Source organism: Episyrphus balteatus, chromosome 3, assembly GCF_945859705.1.
Source record: "Episyrphus balteatus chromosome 3, idEpiBalt1.1, whole genome shotgun sequence".
NCBI lineage: Eukaryota > Metazoa > Arthropoda > Insecta > Diptera > Syrphidae > Episyrphus > Episyrphus balteatus.
The window spans coordinates 128,869,113-128,887,860 of NC_079136.1; the positions used below are offsets into that span (position 1 = coordinate 128,869,113).

At 32.8% G+C, this 18,748-nt stretch overlaps 2 protein-coding genes across 2 annotated transcripts in view; one reads left to right on the forward strand and one right to left on the reverse strand.

Annotated features, from left to right (window-relative positions):
• The window catches only part of LOC129913734 (transcription elongation factor S-II), a 409,451-nt gene that overhangs the window by 216,703 nt on the left and 174,000 nt on the right, over window positions 1-18,748 (forward strand). The window lies entirely within an intron of this gene.
• On the reverse strand, window positions 7,249-14,737 carry LOC129913724 (uncharacterized). Its single transcript, XM_055992533.1, has 3 exons — window positions 13,266-14,737; window positions 12,985-13,193; window positions 7,249-7,706 (listed from the first exon to the last, which is right to left on the reverse strand). Exons 1-3 carry the CDS (start codon window positions 14,666-14,668, stop codon window positions 7,402-7,404), a joined length of 1,917 nt encoding a protein of 638 aa, XP_055848508.1. The 5' UTR covers window positions 14,669-14,737; the 3' UTR covers window positions 7,249-7,401.

The following is an 18,748-nucleotide window of genomic DNA, read 5'->3' on the forward strand; positions in this document are numbered from 1 at the left end:
ACGAAAAAGAAAGGAGATAAAAACTCAAGGATATTATATTTGCTTGATCCTTGGCAATGGAAATGTGAGAAAAATTCCACACTCTCAACGAGCTGAAAGTTTGATGGACAGAAAAAATAAGTTAATCTCATGTTTCAATCTCATCCAGAGATGAGAGAGGAGCAGAGATTGTGTAGGGCTAGCTAAGTGGAAGAATGTTTTAATTGATTTATATGTGTTGGAACAAAAGAATGAAGAAGAAGTATAATAAAAAGAATGTGGTGTAAGGAGGGACGAAATTTCCTGAGCACGCAATTCACATGTTAACATGCCGCATGTTGCATAATTACCTGCCTACAATATTTTTTAGCCAACTCATCATGCGTAAACAGGGTGTTTTTTTTTTTTTTAAAGAACAGTTTTACTCAGGGAAGTGTTTTACCAAAATCATTTTAGTAGATTGTTCGGAGATTAGAAAAATACAATAGAAAAGCTTCTTAAAAGAGGTAGTCTATGTAAAACTATGAAAAATTACTATTTGCAGTCTTATAGTTCACATTCAGTTCTACAAGAAAGTAAAAAATGGGAGACAGATTTTACTTTCTTAAAGTGGAAGTGGAAGTCTAAAATCTCAAAGCATAAAGAAAGAACTTTTAAAACTGTCAATTGTCAAAATGATTTTAGAATATAGAATACCCAGTAACAAACAAAACACCCTGTATATAAAAACTTCTTGTGCTAATTTCTTTCATAAGTTCCTTAAATTTACTTGCTTCCTGATGGGCAAGAGAGTTCTCAAGAGAAATTCACCTGACTCAAAGTTAGTGATTGATGAACTCGAGACTCAACTATAACTACTGTGTTCAGTGTTGCCATTAAAATATTTTGAAAAATCTGTAGAAACAATGAAAAAAAATCTGCAATGCAGATTTCTTAAAATTTGGGAGACACGATTTGAAAAAGATTGCGAACAGCTGTCAGCTAAAATTAATGTCGAGGATAATTTTTCTCACTGAAATTGTTAAATTTGTATCAATAGCTCATTCCCTGGAACCCTGGAAGTTTTCATAAATAATTATATCGTTAGGCTTTTTCCTCTATAAAATCGAAATCATACTGAGTTTTGTTACAATTTGAATTTTAGAAAATGAAATCAAGAAGTCAAGAAAGAAAAATATAGAACGTTATGAACAAATTCCAGCTGATTTGAAAACTAAAGTTAAATAACACGGTGTTACAAAAATGAGGTTTTAAAATATACGCAGGCGGAGACCTATCAGGTTTTGTAGAGCTAGTCGCACTGAATACGAAACGGTATTTGAAAATCCCCTAACACCCCCAAAATCTGGAGTTACGGGCAAAAAACGGTTTTTTGGACCTTCACCCATTGAAAAAATTCTAGCTTCGACAATTTTTTACCCATTTTCGATTTTTTTACAGTTTCTGATAGAAGATAAATATACCTTTTTAACAATGTATAAAACATTTAACTCGGTTGAACCACTTAGAATTTATAAGCTGTCAAAGTTCAAAAATTCAATTTTTTTTGTCATTTGCCCAACTTCGGCATCAATTAAAAGTATATGTTTTCAAAACAACATGCTATTTAAAAAATATATTCTAAGACTATATCTATTTCCCAATTAATCGAGGTATGTTTTATGAAAATCACTTCAAAAATGGCTTAGAAAAAAATTTTTTTCGATTTCAACCCAGATACAGAAATTCGAACTTTTAGGTATAGAACAAAAATGTTGTTTCGGCACGTAGTAGGATAACTTGGGCGCCAGGATTTGATAACGGGTTTTTGTAGAGGAGCTCAATACAAACATTTTTTTCTTTGGGAGGGGGGTCTATCTCTCCCCGTTTATAATTATAATTATAACATTTTACTGGATTTTTTGAAATGCAATCTATTTTTGTTATTGAAACGTTAAGTTTCAGTTGCAGATAAAATCTGCACTGCAGATTTATGGTTCTCAAAAGTCTGGGAATGTGTTGAAAATCTGCAAAATGCAGATAAATCTGCACTATTGGCAACACTGACTGTGTTCTATGCTATATACAAGAACCTACCTCCAACTTGGTGGCTTCCTGCCGCATAAGATTTTGTGCGTTAACACACAAAAGAGTTTATTATACACACTTCCTTCTAGTTCCTACTTTTATATATGTATATAAAAGGTCTTAGATCTCATCATTGATATAAAATTGAGGAGAGTTTAGTTCGGAAAGGAAACTAACAAAAGGAATGTTAGTGTTTTAGATGGCTATAGTTTTATGCAATCGCATATAAGTTCCCTACTCGTATCTTTGCTTTAAAATCACCTTTTCAGTACTCCCTTGGGTTTTCTATACAAAGAGAAAGAGAGAGAATCTAAAACTGTGTGGTGACGTATATCATGAAGTGGTTTAATATACCTTTCGTGAAGATTTATTACCCCCTGTGTATAGTGCACTCTTTAACAGTAGTTAGGGTGACTTCTGACTACCTAATGGATCTTTAATTAGAGGGGTTGAACTCGCTTTACGTTTAGATGAAGGCGGAATCTCAAGTATGTAGATTTGTGATATAACAGAGAATCAAGAGTCATATGTGAAGAGCTTTTAAAAAATACTTGATTGCCTGAAGTAGTAAAAAAAAGTTTATGTGGGGAGAAATATAAAACTAGGTATATTCAACAGACAAGTTGCAAAAATGCATTTTATAAAATAGGGGTTTTGAGAAATTTCGTGATTAGAGGGTAATGTCAATTAGGTTTTGAAAGAAATTGTTATGAAACCCTTTTTTTTTACGAAACCATCACTTGAAGATTTAAACTAGATGTGGTGAAATATTTAACAATTTAAGGAATTTAGTAGTTAAGGATTTCTATTATGCACATTCTACCTACTTGAGATAATTTTCTTTGCCATCATAACGTTAAATAGTTACTTTTAAGTTTTCAATTTTCAATCAAGATTCAGAACGCCAAATTCATGAAAAAGTAGATCGTTATGATATTAATCCGGCATCTAAATATCTTAAAACAAAAGTTGGTCACTATGGCGTATGAGTGATTTTTTTTTTTTTTTGTTATGATGCTTTAATAGCCTATTTACTTCAGCTATCCCGTGTATCTATTGAAATTGTGGAATACATAACATAGCAATTTTAATTTTATTCAGTATTAAATTTTTTCTGCAACTTATAATTCACATCTGATTACTACAAAAAATTCATAAGTGAGTTAGAACAAAGTTCCAATCTGGTGTACGAAGTACTTCTTAAATTTTTCAAAAACCCAATAAGTGACTGTGAAATTTCAAATCTTTTATCAGGTTTTGTCTTTACAGTAACTTTTGGTATCTCAGGCTGTGGGCTTTTATTGAAGACTGCTATCTCGAGCTGTGGTTCTAAAGTAACGCTTGGTACCTGGAGGTTGTGTATTAATTTTAATATCGACACCTTGCTGTGATTCCATAGTAACGCATAGTAACGCTGTGGTTATATAGTAACGCCTGCTTTATTAGGTTGTTTTTACTACAGTGAAGCCTATATCTGTAGTTCCAAAGTGATGTCAATAATTTCAAGCTGTTGTCTTATAGTGACGTCTGATGTAACGCATATGCTATCTGAGGTTGTGGTGACTATAAATTACGCCTGCCATTTTACTTTTTACATTTGCTCCACTCCCTTCGACTTTTACTCCACCTCACGACACGAATATGGGTCCTATTTAGTACTTCGAAAGATATAACCAAGAATATTATAAGGCTCGAATTTTATTTTACTGCGCTCTTAAAAAAACAAACTGCATCAACAGGAAATAGGTTAATGTCTATTTTCGTTCCGATTTCTTACTATACAATCCTCAAGTTTAATGCACACCACACAATTCTCAGTTTGACAAGAGTTTTCCGCCATCTTCCAATTCAAAAAAAAAAAAAAAAAATACAACCAAACATACTATCCATGGCATTTTTGTAACCAACACAATAGCTTTCCACTCAAAGGCGCTAATTTTACCAAACAAACCCTAAGCTTATATTGTTGCCTTTTTGAGTGCACTATCATCATAATAAAACGCCCAATCGACCTATAAACATTTAAAATTCTCAAAACGCAAACCTAGTTGGCCTCGTTAAAGCCAAATCATTTCCCCAAAAAAAAATAAAAAAAAAAAAATTGAAATGCAATAGAAAGAGATAGAGAACGAGATATAGCACTTCTTTCCAAATCACTTCATCCGACCATGAAAGCTGCATTCATTGTTACACTAAACTATCCTATCCTTGTGCTTCATACTCTGTCCGTATGGCCATATTATGCCATGTCTTGCCTTGCCTTTGCCAGGCCATGCCCTTCCTCTCTTCGTATTGCGTGTCAATTTGATAATTGCTACTGAAAATGAAGCCAAGCTAAACCAAGCTGAAGCAAAGGCAAGAGAGACTTGTTCGAGAATACACCATCAGTTGTTATAGTTGTTACTCCCCAGATAGAAAATCCAACGACGATGACGATGACGACGACGACGTTAGACGACCAAGAAGAGAACGATTGTGAAGCTGGCTGCTTCGGCTTGTGTAGAATTTTTCGAAAAAAAGCGAGTGAGACAGTGTTGTATATCATGCTTTCGAAATACTCTGACAGTGTTATTATTCGTTCTTTGGCATGTTGCCCAATGTGCATCACGAAAGCCACCAGAAATTCCACAGGGAGATCCTTTGCAAGTCGTCGTCGTCGGTTGGTCGGTCGTCCTGGGCGACCGAGATTTTTCCTTCATCATCAGCAGCAGCAGCACTCTTTCTATTACCCAAGATCAGATTGCCGCACGTTATATTTTTGAACAAAAGAGCATGGAGCTGGGAGGATTCTCAGGCGCATCATTTTCCAGCCGACCGATTCAACCAGTCCCTCTCATTCGTTTGGAAAAGACAAGATTACTTTATAAAAGCTGTGTGTTTGCAAGTTGTGAGTTGAAGGATATCAACCAGGTACAAAATGTATTACCTACCCCCTCCTCCACCCCTTCATCATTTTTATGTTGGGGGTGATGCAGTGCGATTGTATATTTCGGCCTTACTTTTGAAATATTACACACAATTCCCGTTTCGGTGTATACGTTGTAACGGAGTGTTGTGGACTTGGTAGTGCTGCGGGCGGGAATTAAACATTTCGACGCAGCACAAAAACATGGAAACACCACATCGTCTTACCACACCACAGCACAGAGCACAGTAAAATAGTTCACTTACTTTAATAACCAAGGATAATAGTGGAGGCAAGAGTGTTTCAGACTCAGAGAAAGTAGGGGCTTAGTACTCGTATAATATGGAACTGGTTGCAGGTATGTAAGTTTTCTTTTCAACCAACACTCGCTCCCAAACGGCAAACCGGAAGGTGAACCCTTTTAAGGAAATGATATACAAAACACCCTCTCGTTTATGCGGGCTGCAAAATCTATGGGGAATTTCCGAGCAAAATTAATGGCCAGCCGCCACTTCGGAAACCCGCTGTTCGCCATTCGACATTTTCGTATTCACTATATTCGCTGTGTGGAGCTTCTGCGGATGGTGGAATATATTCATTTGTATTCCAGTTGAATGTGCACGCTGCTGTGGAGTTGTTATGAATTGCAGTGTTCGCTGAGCTTAGATATATCCTTATATGTCTTGAAGTTGTTCTTGTTTTGTCTGTTGTTTTTCGGATTGAATTTAAGTTCGTTTGATGGGCTTTGAATGTGATGTTAAATAATGTTTCCATTTTAAATGAGGAAGTTTAATGTTGGACAAGACTTAAGGTTAAAAAAGAAGGAGTAGCTATTTAAGAAATTATGGTTCGTATTGAATTTGATTTAAGCCTTGAGAAATTTAATTTTTGATGAAGTTCTTTAAAAACTCTTTTATAAAAACAGTAATTTTGAAGCAGGCAAGAAAGTACCATTTGGAAATATTTCAAAATGCTTCTCAAACTTTTACGGCAAATAACTCAGCAACCAGACCTCCAATGAATTTTTGGTTTTCAGATATTCATTAAGTTTGAAAAGACCTTTCTTTTGGTGCCACACTTGATGGGTTAAGAGAACTTTTTTGAAAATTCATTATTTTTAGGCAATGGGTTAACCTTGATTTTTTCGTGAAAATCTTAAAAAAATAGATTTGTAATTTTTTTATAGGCCTATTCATTGTGAGCTCATATCTGTAAACCAAATCTTTTTTCGAGACTTTGATCCGAAAATATCTGATTCCGAATGAAAGAAAACAAGAATTCCGAATTTAAGAAAAAAAAAAAAAAATATTTCGATTGCAAATATTTCAGCAACAAGACATCCAGTTTTCAGTTATGAATAGAGCTCAAAGAGGCCTTTCTTTTGATGTATCATTAAATGGATTTAGAGAACTTTTTTGAAAAGTCATTATTTTTAGGCAAAATTTGATGATTTTTTCGCGAAAATCTTAAAAAAAAATAGATTTGTAATTTTTTTTAAATAAATGGATAGGCCTATTCATTGTGAGCTCATATCTGTAAACCAAATCTTTTTTGAGACTTTGATCCGAAAATATCTGATTCCGAATGAAAGAAAACAAAAATTCCGAATTTAAGAAAAAAAAAATATTTCGATTGCAAATATTTCAGCAACAAGAAGTCCAAAAAACTTTTGGTTTTCAGTTATGAATAGAGCTCAAAGAGGCCTTTCTTTTGATGTATCATTAAATGGGTTTAGAGAACTTTTTTGAAAATTCATTATTTTTAGGAAAGGGGTTAACCTTGATTTTTTCGCGAAAATCTTAAAAAAATAGATTTTTAATTTTTTTATAGGCCTATTCATTGTGAGCTCATATCTGTTAACAAAATCTTGTTTCGAGACTTTGATCCGAAAATATCTGATTCCGAATGAAAGAAAACAAAAATTCCGAATTTAAGAAAAAAAAAATATTTCGATTGCAAATATTTCAGCAACAAGACGTCTAAGAAACTTTTGGTTTTCAGTTATGAATAGAGCTCAAAGAGGCCTTTCTTTTGATGTATCATTAAATTGATTTAGAGAACTTTTTTGAAAATTCATTATTTTTAGGCAAAAATTGATGATTTTTTCGCGAAAATCTTAAAAAAAATAGATTTCTAATTTTTTTTTTACATAAATGGATAGGCCTTTTTACTGTGAGCTTATATCTGTAAACCAAATCTTGTTTCGATACTTTGATCCGAAAATATCGGCTTCGGAAAGAAAAAAAACACAAATTTCGTCAATATAATCGTGTACCAACTAAAATTGATTCCTTACATACAAATTTATTTCATTCTTAAATAAACTTTCAATTTATATTATTAATTCCAAAAAAAAACATAAATAAAGATGACTCAATATGCAAAACAGCATTTACAACCATGTTCCCTTCTAAAAACTTTTCACGACTGCATCAACATCATCATCATCATCAGCAATAGCAGCAGCAGTGAAAACATCGTTCCATTGCAAATGCGACAAGTGCCAACGCATATCCAAGGACAAGCACCAAAAATGCTGAATACAAATCCTCAATCGTTAAGGAGTCTTCCTGTGGTGCTGGTGTTGCCTTAACATCGTCACCACCACCGCTACCGCCAAACTTTCTTTCATACACCAACTCAAGATTCTTCCAATGCTGCAGCAGGCCAGCCTCGAAAATGCGATAGTTGAAGTCATTGTAGTGATTGTAAATGATAGAGCCTCGGGGTACAATGTTTGCTGTAAGGCTGATAACTGGAATGAAAAAGGGTGAGAAATGTAGGTAAGGTAGTGTGTTGTAGTATAAAACATGCTATGTGAGTTGGTAGTACAGAAATAATACTGAGGTCGTGGCTGTGTGAAAAAAAAAATTACAAAAAAAAACCTTTAAAAAAAAAACTTTATTTTGTTGGTTTTTAATTAAAAGTTTTACATTCGCGGTGGTTTTTCGCAAAGCAAATCCTATTTGATTCAGTAGAACAACCAACGGTGTAATTGAAAATTTAACTTTAAAGCCAGATGCGCGGCGGTACACGATGAATGAAGCATGGCGGCGCGCTCGGGAAAGCAAAGGCACCAGCAGCAGCAAAATCAAAGCACGACTTGTTGTGTGTATAGTAAAAGGTATTTTGTGCGAAGTCAATTGGATTTTTTCGGTTCGGTTAGTGATAGTTGAAATTTGGTTTTGGGATAAAAGTTTATAGATGTACTATATATAGGGGAGACATTCCCCTAAGAACCCCTCGCATTTTTGGGAGTAGTTTGAGGGTATTGTAAATTGGAGTTTAAAAGGTTGAAAAAGGCTGCAAAGTTTTTGACACCCTGGATTGTTTTGTTTTGGCTTTGTTTTGTTCTGGCGGAGGGAAAAGTTTGATTGCGTATTCGAATAACAGAATGCTATGGGTTAATGAGTTTAGAGTTGATAGTATTTTAAGCTCTTTATTGGCATTTTGAGTATTACTAGACGGGTTGTTGTTATTTTTTGTATTTTATGTTTGTTTTGAACAAAGTGTTGTAAAACATTCATTTAACTCGAAATTTGTCTATTAATTAGCTAGATATTATAGTTATTATTATTACCTACAGAAGAATTTTTTAAGAATGTGGGGAAAATAAACAAATTTGGTTAAATTCAGTTTAGCGTCATTGAATTAAATACAAAATTCCAGTCACTCTTAGATATCTAAGAGTGACTGGAATTTTGTATTTAGATCTAGATGCCACTTTAAGGAAATATTAACTTTTTGGAGCTCGAATTTTGAACATTTTAGAAGTAAATACCTTCTCATATCTCTCCAAACAGTGCAAGTAAGAAGCATCGTACTGATCCTGGACCGAAATCAATGCCGTCTTTACCATAAGGGCACACGGGGCCCGTGCCGAGGGCCCCCATTCTCAGGGGGGCCCCGAAGGAACGAATATTATATTCTCAAAACATTTTTGTCGGTTAGACCATCTAGCAAAAAATTTTAGTTTTTATATGGCAACCAAACAACCAAATAAATTTTTTTCTACACCTATACGGAAAATATATGTTTTCAAAAAGAAAACAAACTATGTGCCGTTGTATGCGGACAAAAATTTAAATCCAAACCACCAAACCCAAATTCAATTTTCAAAAAAAAATAAGACAATAATATTTTCAAAAAACAAGAAAATTACCTTTTTTGCCACTGTAGGTAAGATTATTTATTAATAAAAACAACGAATTCTCTTCCATTATCTTTTTCCTTAAATAATAATTTCGTTTGAAGTTTGCAAAACTGTCAAATTTTGTAGTGCGTGTTAAAATCAGTGTAAAAATATGAGTAGATTCGTATTAAAAGACGAAATAGAATCAATTCGTCGGCAAAAAACATCAATACTTTTTCCGTTGGAAAACGTTTGAGAAAAAACTATTGCCGGCTCGTCGACGCGACGATACATCAATGTTTTGGTTCAATGGAAAACGCCATGGTACAATGGTTTTAATTTGAATTGCAAATTGCTCTCGTATTTAAAGATTGACACATAATATTCATTAAATAACTTTTAAAAAAATTGTTTTTCAAAAAAAAAATTAATTTTTTTGTTTAATCCAAAATAATTTTTTTTTTTAAGTTTTCTTAGTTTTAATATCAGTTTAAACCTTTTTATGTAAAAATTTTCATTAAAATCGGTTGTGTCGTTTTCATTAAGAAATCGGTTCTATGGCAAGTAGGTACCGTTAATAACGGTCCAAAAAATATTTTTCTTCTTTCAAAAGTGCGGCCTTATTTGCAGCAAATCATATTTTTTTTTTTTTCAAAGCAAAATCGTTATCCGTTTTTGAGAAAATTGCAATATCTCGAAAACTTTATATTGGAGATATCCGTTGAAAAAGAGACATTAAAATAAAAAGGCAAAAAATAAAAAAACGGCTCTTGAAAATAACGTAGAAATCGTATGTACCGAGTTTTTAGCAAATCTATCAGTCCGTTTGAGCTCTTTTTTCCAATTCTTCAAACTGAAACTTATAACGGATACAGGGTACAATTATTGGCAGTGGCAACGATTGATGTCTCGATGCACGTATTATTGGCATCCCCTTTACTTTATATGAAACGATATATTGGCACCCCTTTTTAACCATAACCATTGCCTTTAAGCCAACCATTGTACTTATTTTACTTTCCAAAAGGGCCCCAAATTCTTGTGTGCCCAAGGGCCCCAGGATAGTTAAAGACGGCCCTGACCGAAATTTGGTGTTGGCTGCAAGTAACTCACATTCTACATAAAATAGAACTTGAATCGACCATTTTTTATTTTAAGTTCAATGTTTTATGGCGTAATTCGGGTGTTGGGTAAATACCATTCGTATAATTTCAATAGACCTCAAATAGACCTTCGTTTTGATTTAAAATTCAATAATATCTTGTATGAAATTAGGTATTTGCAACAAGTAGAAATCAGGTAATTTCAATAGACCTAAAATAGACCTTCCTTTTTATGTGAAATACAATGATATTTTATCAGAAATTTAGTCTGGCTGCTATTGGAAGGTGATTCACATAAAATAGACATTAAATATATCTATCCTTACATTTGAAATTCTCATGTTTTATGGCGTAATTCGGGTGTTGGGTAAATACCATTCATATAATTTCAATAGACCTCAAATAGACCTTCGTTTTGATTTAAAATTCAATAATATCTTGTATGAAATTAGGTATTTGCAACAAGTAGAAATCAGGTAATTTCAATAGACCTAAAATAGACCTTCCTTTTTATGTGAAATACAATGATATTTTATCATAAAATTTAGTCTGGCTGCTATTGGAAGGTGATTCACATAAAATAGACATTAAATATATAAATCCTTACATTTGAAATTCTCATGTTTTATGGCGTAATTCGGGTGTTGGGTAAATACCATTCATATAATTTCAATAGACCTCAAATAGACCTTCGTTTTGATTTAAAATTCAATAATATCTTGTATGAAATTAGGTATTTGCAACAAGTAGAAATCAGGTAATTTCAATAGACCTAAAATAGACCTTCCTTTTTATGTGAAATACAATGATATTTTATCAGAAATTTAGTCTGGCTGCTATTGGAAGGTGATTCACATAAAATAGACATTAAATATATCTATCCTTACATTTGAAATTCTCATGTTTTATGGCGTAATTCGGGTGTTGGGTAAATACCATTCATATAATTTCAATAGACCTCAAATAGACCTTCGTTTTGATTTAAAATTCAATAATATCTTGTATGAAATTAGGTATTTGCAACAAGTAGAAATCAGGTAATTTCAATAGACCTAAAATAGACCTTCCTTTTTATGTGAAATACAATGATATTTTATCAGAAATTTAGTCTGGCTGCTATTGGAAGGTGATTCACATAAAATAGACATTAAATATATCTATCCTTACATTTGAAATTCTCATGTTTTATGGCGTAATTCGGGTGTTGGGTAAATACCATTCATATAATTTCAATAGACCTCAAATAGACCTTCGTTTTGATTTAAAATTCAATAATATCTTGTATGAAATTAGGTATTTGCAACAAGTAGAAATCAGGTAATTTCAATAGACCTAAAATAGACCTTCCTTTTTATGTGAAATACAATGATATTTTATCATAAAATTTAGTCTGGCTGCTATTGGAAGGTGATTCACATAAAATAGACATTAAATATATAAATCCTTACATTTGAAATTCTCATGTTTTATGGCGTAATTCGGGTGTTGGGTAAATACCATTCATATAATTTCAATAGACCTCAAATAGACCTTCGTTTTGATTTAAAATTCAATAATATCTTGTATGAAATTAGGTATTTGCAACAAGTAGAAATCAGGTAATTTCAATAGACCTAAAATAGACCTTCCTTTTTATGTGAAATACAATGATATTTTATCAGAAATTTAGTCTGGCTGCTATTGGAAGGTGATTCACATAAAATAGACATTAAATATATCTATCCTTACATTTGAAATTCTGTACTGAATGGTGGAATGAGAATATACGATCGCTATAAATTAGACCTATTCTCTAAAAACTGAAAAAAAAAAACGTTTTAGCAACGATTGAAGTCAGGTAATTTCAGTAGACCTTAAATAGACCCTCATTTTTATGTGAAATTCAATGACATTTTATAAGAAATTTAGTGTGGCTGCTATTGGAAGACGATTAACATAAAATAGACCTTTAATATGCCCTTTTTTGCATTTAAATTTCTATACTGAATGGTATAATGAAATGTATCTAAAAGAAGGTACGACCGCCTTAAAATAGACCTTTGCTCTGGTTTAGAGTTCTCTAAAAGACACAAAAAAAGATATGTTAGCAACGAATAGAAGTCAGATAATTTCAATAGACCTTAAATAGACCTTCCTTTTTAAGTGAACTTCAATTATATTTTATAAGAAATTTGGTCTGGTTGAAAATGGAAGGTGATTTACATAAAAATAGACCTTGAATAGACTTTCAGAAATTCTATACTAAAAAGTGGAAAGACACTTGCTTATAGTAAGAAACGACCGCCATGAAATTGACCATTTGAGATTGAGCTTGACACTGTAGTAGTCAAATAATCCCACGTACAGGACATTTCAGGGTAAACAGGGCATCGTAAAGCCGTTTCCCAATTCTTTTCACTCCAAACTTTCTTAATCTCAAAAACGTTCTCTGCTTATTCGTGAAAATTTAATCATTCCAAAAAACGCAGTCACTTCACTCAAAATGCTCAAATTTTCCTTCATTCAATAGCTGTCGATTTCATTTAAGGCTGTAAATATCTTTAAGGTCCCTATAAAGCTTTTGTAAATTATTATTATAACTCGCCTTAAGTAAAATAAAAAACAATGTTCTTGCTCTAAAAGTCTATTCATAAACAGGATTAAAGAATCTTTTAAATCAATAACACCCCACAAAAAAAAAATCAGTCCCAATGAGCTACTATATCAAGTTCATAACTGTCCTAAGAAAAAAAAAAAACCTACTTTCACTTTCAACAACAACAACAACAACACAAAAAATCCACCCCTAAAATACTTACAAAACGGCTTTGTCTTATGATAGGAATATGTCTGCTCTGTCAAATATTTTGTCTTTTCCAGCAAATTATCTGCCATAGAGATCACCATAAACATATCCTTTTTATTAGGATGAAGTACTCTTTGGAAAAACTCATCTCTTGACACGCCTTTCAGTTTTTTCAGCAACAGTTGAAACATTTCATCCGAGGGGAAAAGTTTCTTTGAGTTTCTTTTGAAGAAAAAAAAAGTGTTTTTGTTTTTTTTTTTTTTTATATCGTGTGAAATGAAAAAAAAAACTCACCCCTTTAAAAAGTAGACAAAATCATCGAAGGTATAAATATTGAAATGACTCCTTTGAATCGCATCAAAAGGATTATCATAATCTCTGATATACATTGGCGTCAGGAACCCCATGACTATTTCAGCATTGAAAAGTGTCCCCACAAGGATACAAGTTAGCAGCCAAAAGGCTATAATAAGCCTCATTGACAAGCTCTCTATGTTAATTCTCATAGATTGTCCAATATAAGTTGAGAAAAGTTCAAAAATGAAACAGGACATTTTTAATTTCAATCCAAGGACCTTCTTCACGAGTCCAGTAAATGCAACAATCAAGGCTAGAATCACTAGGCTTAAAAGCCTGACCCAACTGCAAGCTACCATCACGACAATTGAATACTGAGGAACCCGTTCCGACTTTGGTATGATTAGAGTGCACTCTTTGAAGTTGACGGGCGACAGGAAGTCGAAGAAATTCGAACTATCATAGCTTCGTGGAATCAATGTGAGATCTCCAAGACCCTGAACAAGGTCTTTGCCTATTCCTGGAAGGACAATTGAATCCGTCGAATTAATAGTAAACTCAAAACCAAAGTCATGGTCTTTCTGAGTGTAGGTCACCAAAGTTGCATTAAAGAATTTAGCAAACGGCTCCTCAACAAAGAAAAACGTTCCAATTTTCTTCGAAACCTTCCCCCATATGATGCTTTGTAATCCCGGATAAACGTCCATCTGAGGTACTCTCAACTCAGCACCGTAAAAATTCGCAGCTCTGTCAACAGCAATAAGACGTTTGTAATCCTCACCTCGATGTCTTATAAGAAATTCCTTGGTAAACGGATTGAAACCATAAATAAATGTCCCATCGAAAACGAACACATTCAACAATCCCATCTTCTTCCATAATTCCCGAAACATTCCTTCCAAACAGGAAGTAGTACCATCATCCACATTTCCATCGAGAGAAATAAAATGCATTGCAACGACAATAATTTTCGAACGTTTGACAATAATCTCCTGTGACAGTTGATGCCGTAAAATTGGAATCACATTCTGACAGCTGTCATCGGTAAACATGACGAGCACAAAGTTATCCGGAAATACCGCCCAACGTATTGGATTCTTTAACTGATGCTGATGATTGTGATTGTGAATGAAACTCGAGAAGTCACCTCGTGCACTCACGTAACGGGGATAAACCATTGCACCGATGACATTCTCACCTGTTTGTGTGATGGTGGAATTTAAGATGACATAAATGTCATTCGGCTGCCAGTAGTCGAGAATTCGATTAAGGATTCGTGCAAAGTCAACGGCAATAACATTACCCGGTACAGATGATATCAACAACAACAACAAAAATAGCAAAAAATGAATAACCAAGTATTTCACAATGACGACGACAACACGGACCTGGGTACTCATAGTTTTAGTGATAAAATAGAAATGACATTTATTTGGTGTGTTGTTTCAAGTTTTTTTGTTGTGTGTGGATTGTTGTTTGTCGAAATTCGAGTTATAAAGTGGGTTGATTTTTTTTTTTTGGGTTTTTTAGGGTTAAACAAATATTTTCCTAGGAAAAAAGGATATTTTTATTGGAAAACAACATTCCTTTTGATTACTCAATGTTCAAATTGTGTGCAAAAGCTATTTGTAACACTAAAGGGCGGTGGATAATTTGACAATTGGCAGACATAATTGATTGTTATCGCTGCCATGGGGTTGAATAATTTTGACATAGGCTTTTGTGTTTAACAAAGAAACGTTTGGTTCTTAAGAGGAGTTTGGGGAGTTTTTGTGGGTTGCTGAGTCTCAGAGAGAGGGATTTGAATTGAATTTTGTGAAAAATTAGCTCGTGGTTGAAATATTCGAAGGATTCTATTGGCAAGGACAAAAGGATGCGTCTTTGCTTCCATTTTCTTAAAACGTTCTGACATTTTGTTAGCGATATTTATATAAAAATTTTAACTGTGTTGTCCTCCACGTACTGCCAATATTAAATTCCCTCTACGACATCATTAAGATTCACATTAAATGAAAGGTATATTTAAGTTCTATTTGAATTCTATTTTCCAATAAACCCAATTAAATGTACACATTTATCTTAAAGGTTAACGAGGAGGCAACATCAAATTTTCCACTACAAATAATTGATTTTCACTTAAAAATTAAGGTCTATTTTAGTTAACACCAGGCGTTTATTTGAGGTCACGTTGCGGATATTTTTTAATATAAATATGTTTTTTTCTTCGATTTTTATATCTTATCTAATTTCAAATAAATAAAAAGGTCTATTAAAGTTCTATTGTTAGAAATAAATCTAGGGAAGTGTATTTGTTACCAGACAGCATTTAATAAGGTCTACTTTAGGTCTATTAATTGTTGGAAACCAAGAAACTACTCTTGGATCTATTTTTCAATATATTCCCTCTTATCTCAAGCTCTTCTAACTTTATCCATCACATCATTGAATAGCACTTTGGAAAGAGGGTCTATTTAAGGTCTATTGCCAGATAAATTATAGAAATATTTGCTGTTACTCGATTTTTTACTCGAATCACCAAAAATATTTAAATTTAGTGGGTCTATTCAAGATCTATTAAAAAATAAGGACAAAAAATTTCTTTCTATTTTTGAGTCCCAGTGTTTTTTTTTTTTTCTTGGTCGATCTTTCATATCGATCGTCTTACAAGGTCTATTTGAGGGTTATTAGGTGCCACACCATTTTCTACCTATATCAAATTTCTTATGCAGATATTAACAAACATTATTTTCGAACTATGTCGATGACTAAAAACCAAAACTTGGCTACTTCTGCAAATTAATTTAAAACAACATAAAGCCAAAACTATCTTCAAAACTACATCAAAACGGAGCGCGTTTGGTAAAGTTGTTATTCTTATAAGTTTTTGTACCTACAAAGAGCAAAACCCTTTTCATGTTGCCAAACAACACACTCACAAAGTTCTACAAGTCTCACCTTAGTTCAATTGCTTAAGAAACACTATATACTTTAGGTACTCACTTGTTTACCTTACATTAATTCCAATCTAACACTGCATCTTAAGCTAAAAGTTTGTTCGGGCAAAACTTTTTTGATTGAAATTAAATCGCGGCCAACCATCATCCGAATCAGTGTGTCTTTGAACCTAGTTTTCCTTCGTTTACTTTCAAACTTTACACTGCGGGCTAGGATTTTTTTTTTTTTTTTTCATTCACACTTAAATTTTATGTAGTTTTATAGGGACGATGAGGGTTAAAAATAGAGGCTAAAGGGTCTCTTTCTCTCTTAATTTTGTGATTTCTTTTTGAAAACCAAAACTTTAGGGGAGAGTTGGAAAAAATTATGCTATCCCTAATTTCAGTCAATTAAAGGAGCTGTATACAAGAGAGTATACAAGGTAAAACTGTAGAAAGGGAGACCAGAGAGAAGGTTCTAAATAAAATTTAAAAGAATAAAACAAGAAAAACACATTTAAAAAAGAAATCGAGGGCAAATTAGAGGGACTACAGAGGGAAGACTTAAAAAAAAAAGAAAAGAAACAACAACAACAAAAAAGTTGCATGTAATTATCCTGAATTATTAAAAAATGTGTCCTGGATGGGCATTTCTCTGTATCGTCCAGCTTTTTTCTTTTTTAATTCAGTAAAAAATACTTTAAAAAGAAAATTATTATTCATCTTTTGTTTGGCCTTTTGTTGCACAAAGAAAGGGAGGGAGTAACAAGAATAATAATTTTCGCACCCCTGTATTATAATTTTGTAAAAAAAAAAGAGGGAGGAAATAAAAAATAAAAAAACTTTACACACCATCAAGAATAAGTTTCAGTAAATTGTTCTTGAAAATTCCTTCCGAGTTCTCTAATAAGGATGTTGAAAAAGGGGGGGGGAGGACATGGAAGAGCAACACTAATGAAGAAACATATTTCAATTAAATTAATTATGTGTCCGTCTTTAAAAGTATAAAACTAAATTAAGGGAAATCATTTGAATTTTTTTCTGTAAAATTTGAATGGGAGACACTTAAAGTGAGGGTTTTGTTTCTAGAAATGTAATGGGTATAATAATCGAGATAAAAAAAATGAGTGTGGGTAGGTATTGAAGTGAATAGAAATGAAATGAAATGTATTTCCTACTCTCACTTTCATACTGGGGAAATATGGATGCTTTGTACACTTGAATTTAAATGATGCTTCAAATCCTGTTCAGTAAAAATTATGAGCACAGTAAAGAGAATGAAGTGTTGGTCACTAATTGGACACAATTTTCTTTAAAAACGACGACAGCAACACAATAATACATCTTTATACATTGCAATACATCAACAAACATCACAATACATCATCATACATTGAGTTCATCATCATAAATCATCCATCAACCATCGTCACATATGATCAAACTTCTTCAAGCATGATCATACATCTGCATACAATGAAATGTATCAACAAACATCATAATTCATGATCATATAAAGGAAAGGTCTACATTTTTTTGTCATTCGTCATACATTGCCATACATCGTCATACATGTTCATACATCGTCATATATGATTTAACTTCTTCAATAACCGCAATACGTCTAAATGCATTGCAATACATCATCATACATAATATTTCTACAAAGAAAGATGTCCTGTTATCCTACTTAAGTCATCTTTCATACATCGTCATACATGGTCAAACATCATCAAACATCACCATACAAGATCGTTCTCCTATCAAGTCAGTAATCGTCATGCACTATTACTGCCAAAGCTATACTCGGGAATTGCATTCACATACATACATCAGTGCATCAATTGAAAATAGAAAGTCATGCAATTTTTGTATTCAGCTTCGATATAATTCACACTGTGTTTGCACCAAAAATTATCAGAGCCAAAATAAAATTTAAAAAAAAAAGCAAATGTTGTTTCTTTTTACCTGTTGTACCTACCTGTTTTTCCAGAAATCTGAGACATATTTTGGCAAGCTTCTAGAGTTATTGTAAATGGGCACAGAAGGAAAAGTAAGAAATTTCTATTTAAATGCCAATTATAAATGGGTAATCCGCATAAATCGCATTGACCTCGAGACTTAATTAGTATCCCGAAAAATTGTGTCATATTTCAAACTAAATTAATTAAATAAAAAATTCAAATTATCTAATCCTATCATTTTATCCTCAAATCCTTTTAAACCTCAAATATCAAAATACCAATCTAAATCCTCATGAATAACGAATTAATATTTAAACAGGCCGCACACATGATGAATTAAGTTAAATAACCTAAAAAAAAACTTATGCTTCAACCGAAAACATTCAAATTCAAAAAAGGACTCCAAAGGACATCGCACATCCTAGTTGTGTAACTAAACATTTCCACCTTTCTGTTTAGTTTGGTGCTTTTAAGAAAAATCAAAAACGAGAAAAAATATCCTTCCTCATCTTTATACTTTTACTCTATGATATTCATGGCCTGGTCCAAAGAATGTCGTCCTTTTATAAATTCCACATTTTTT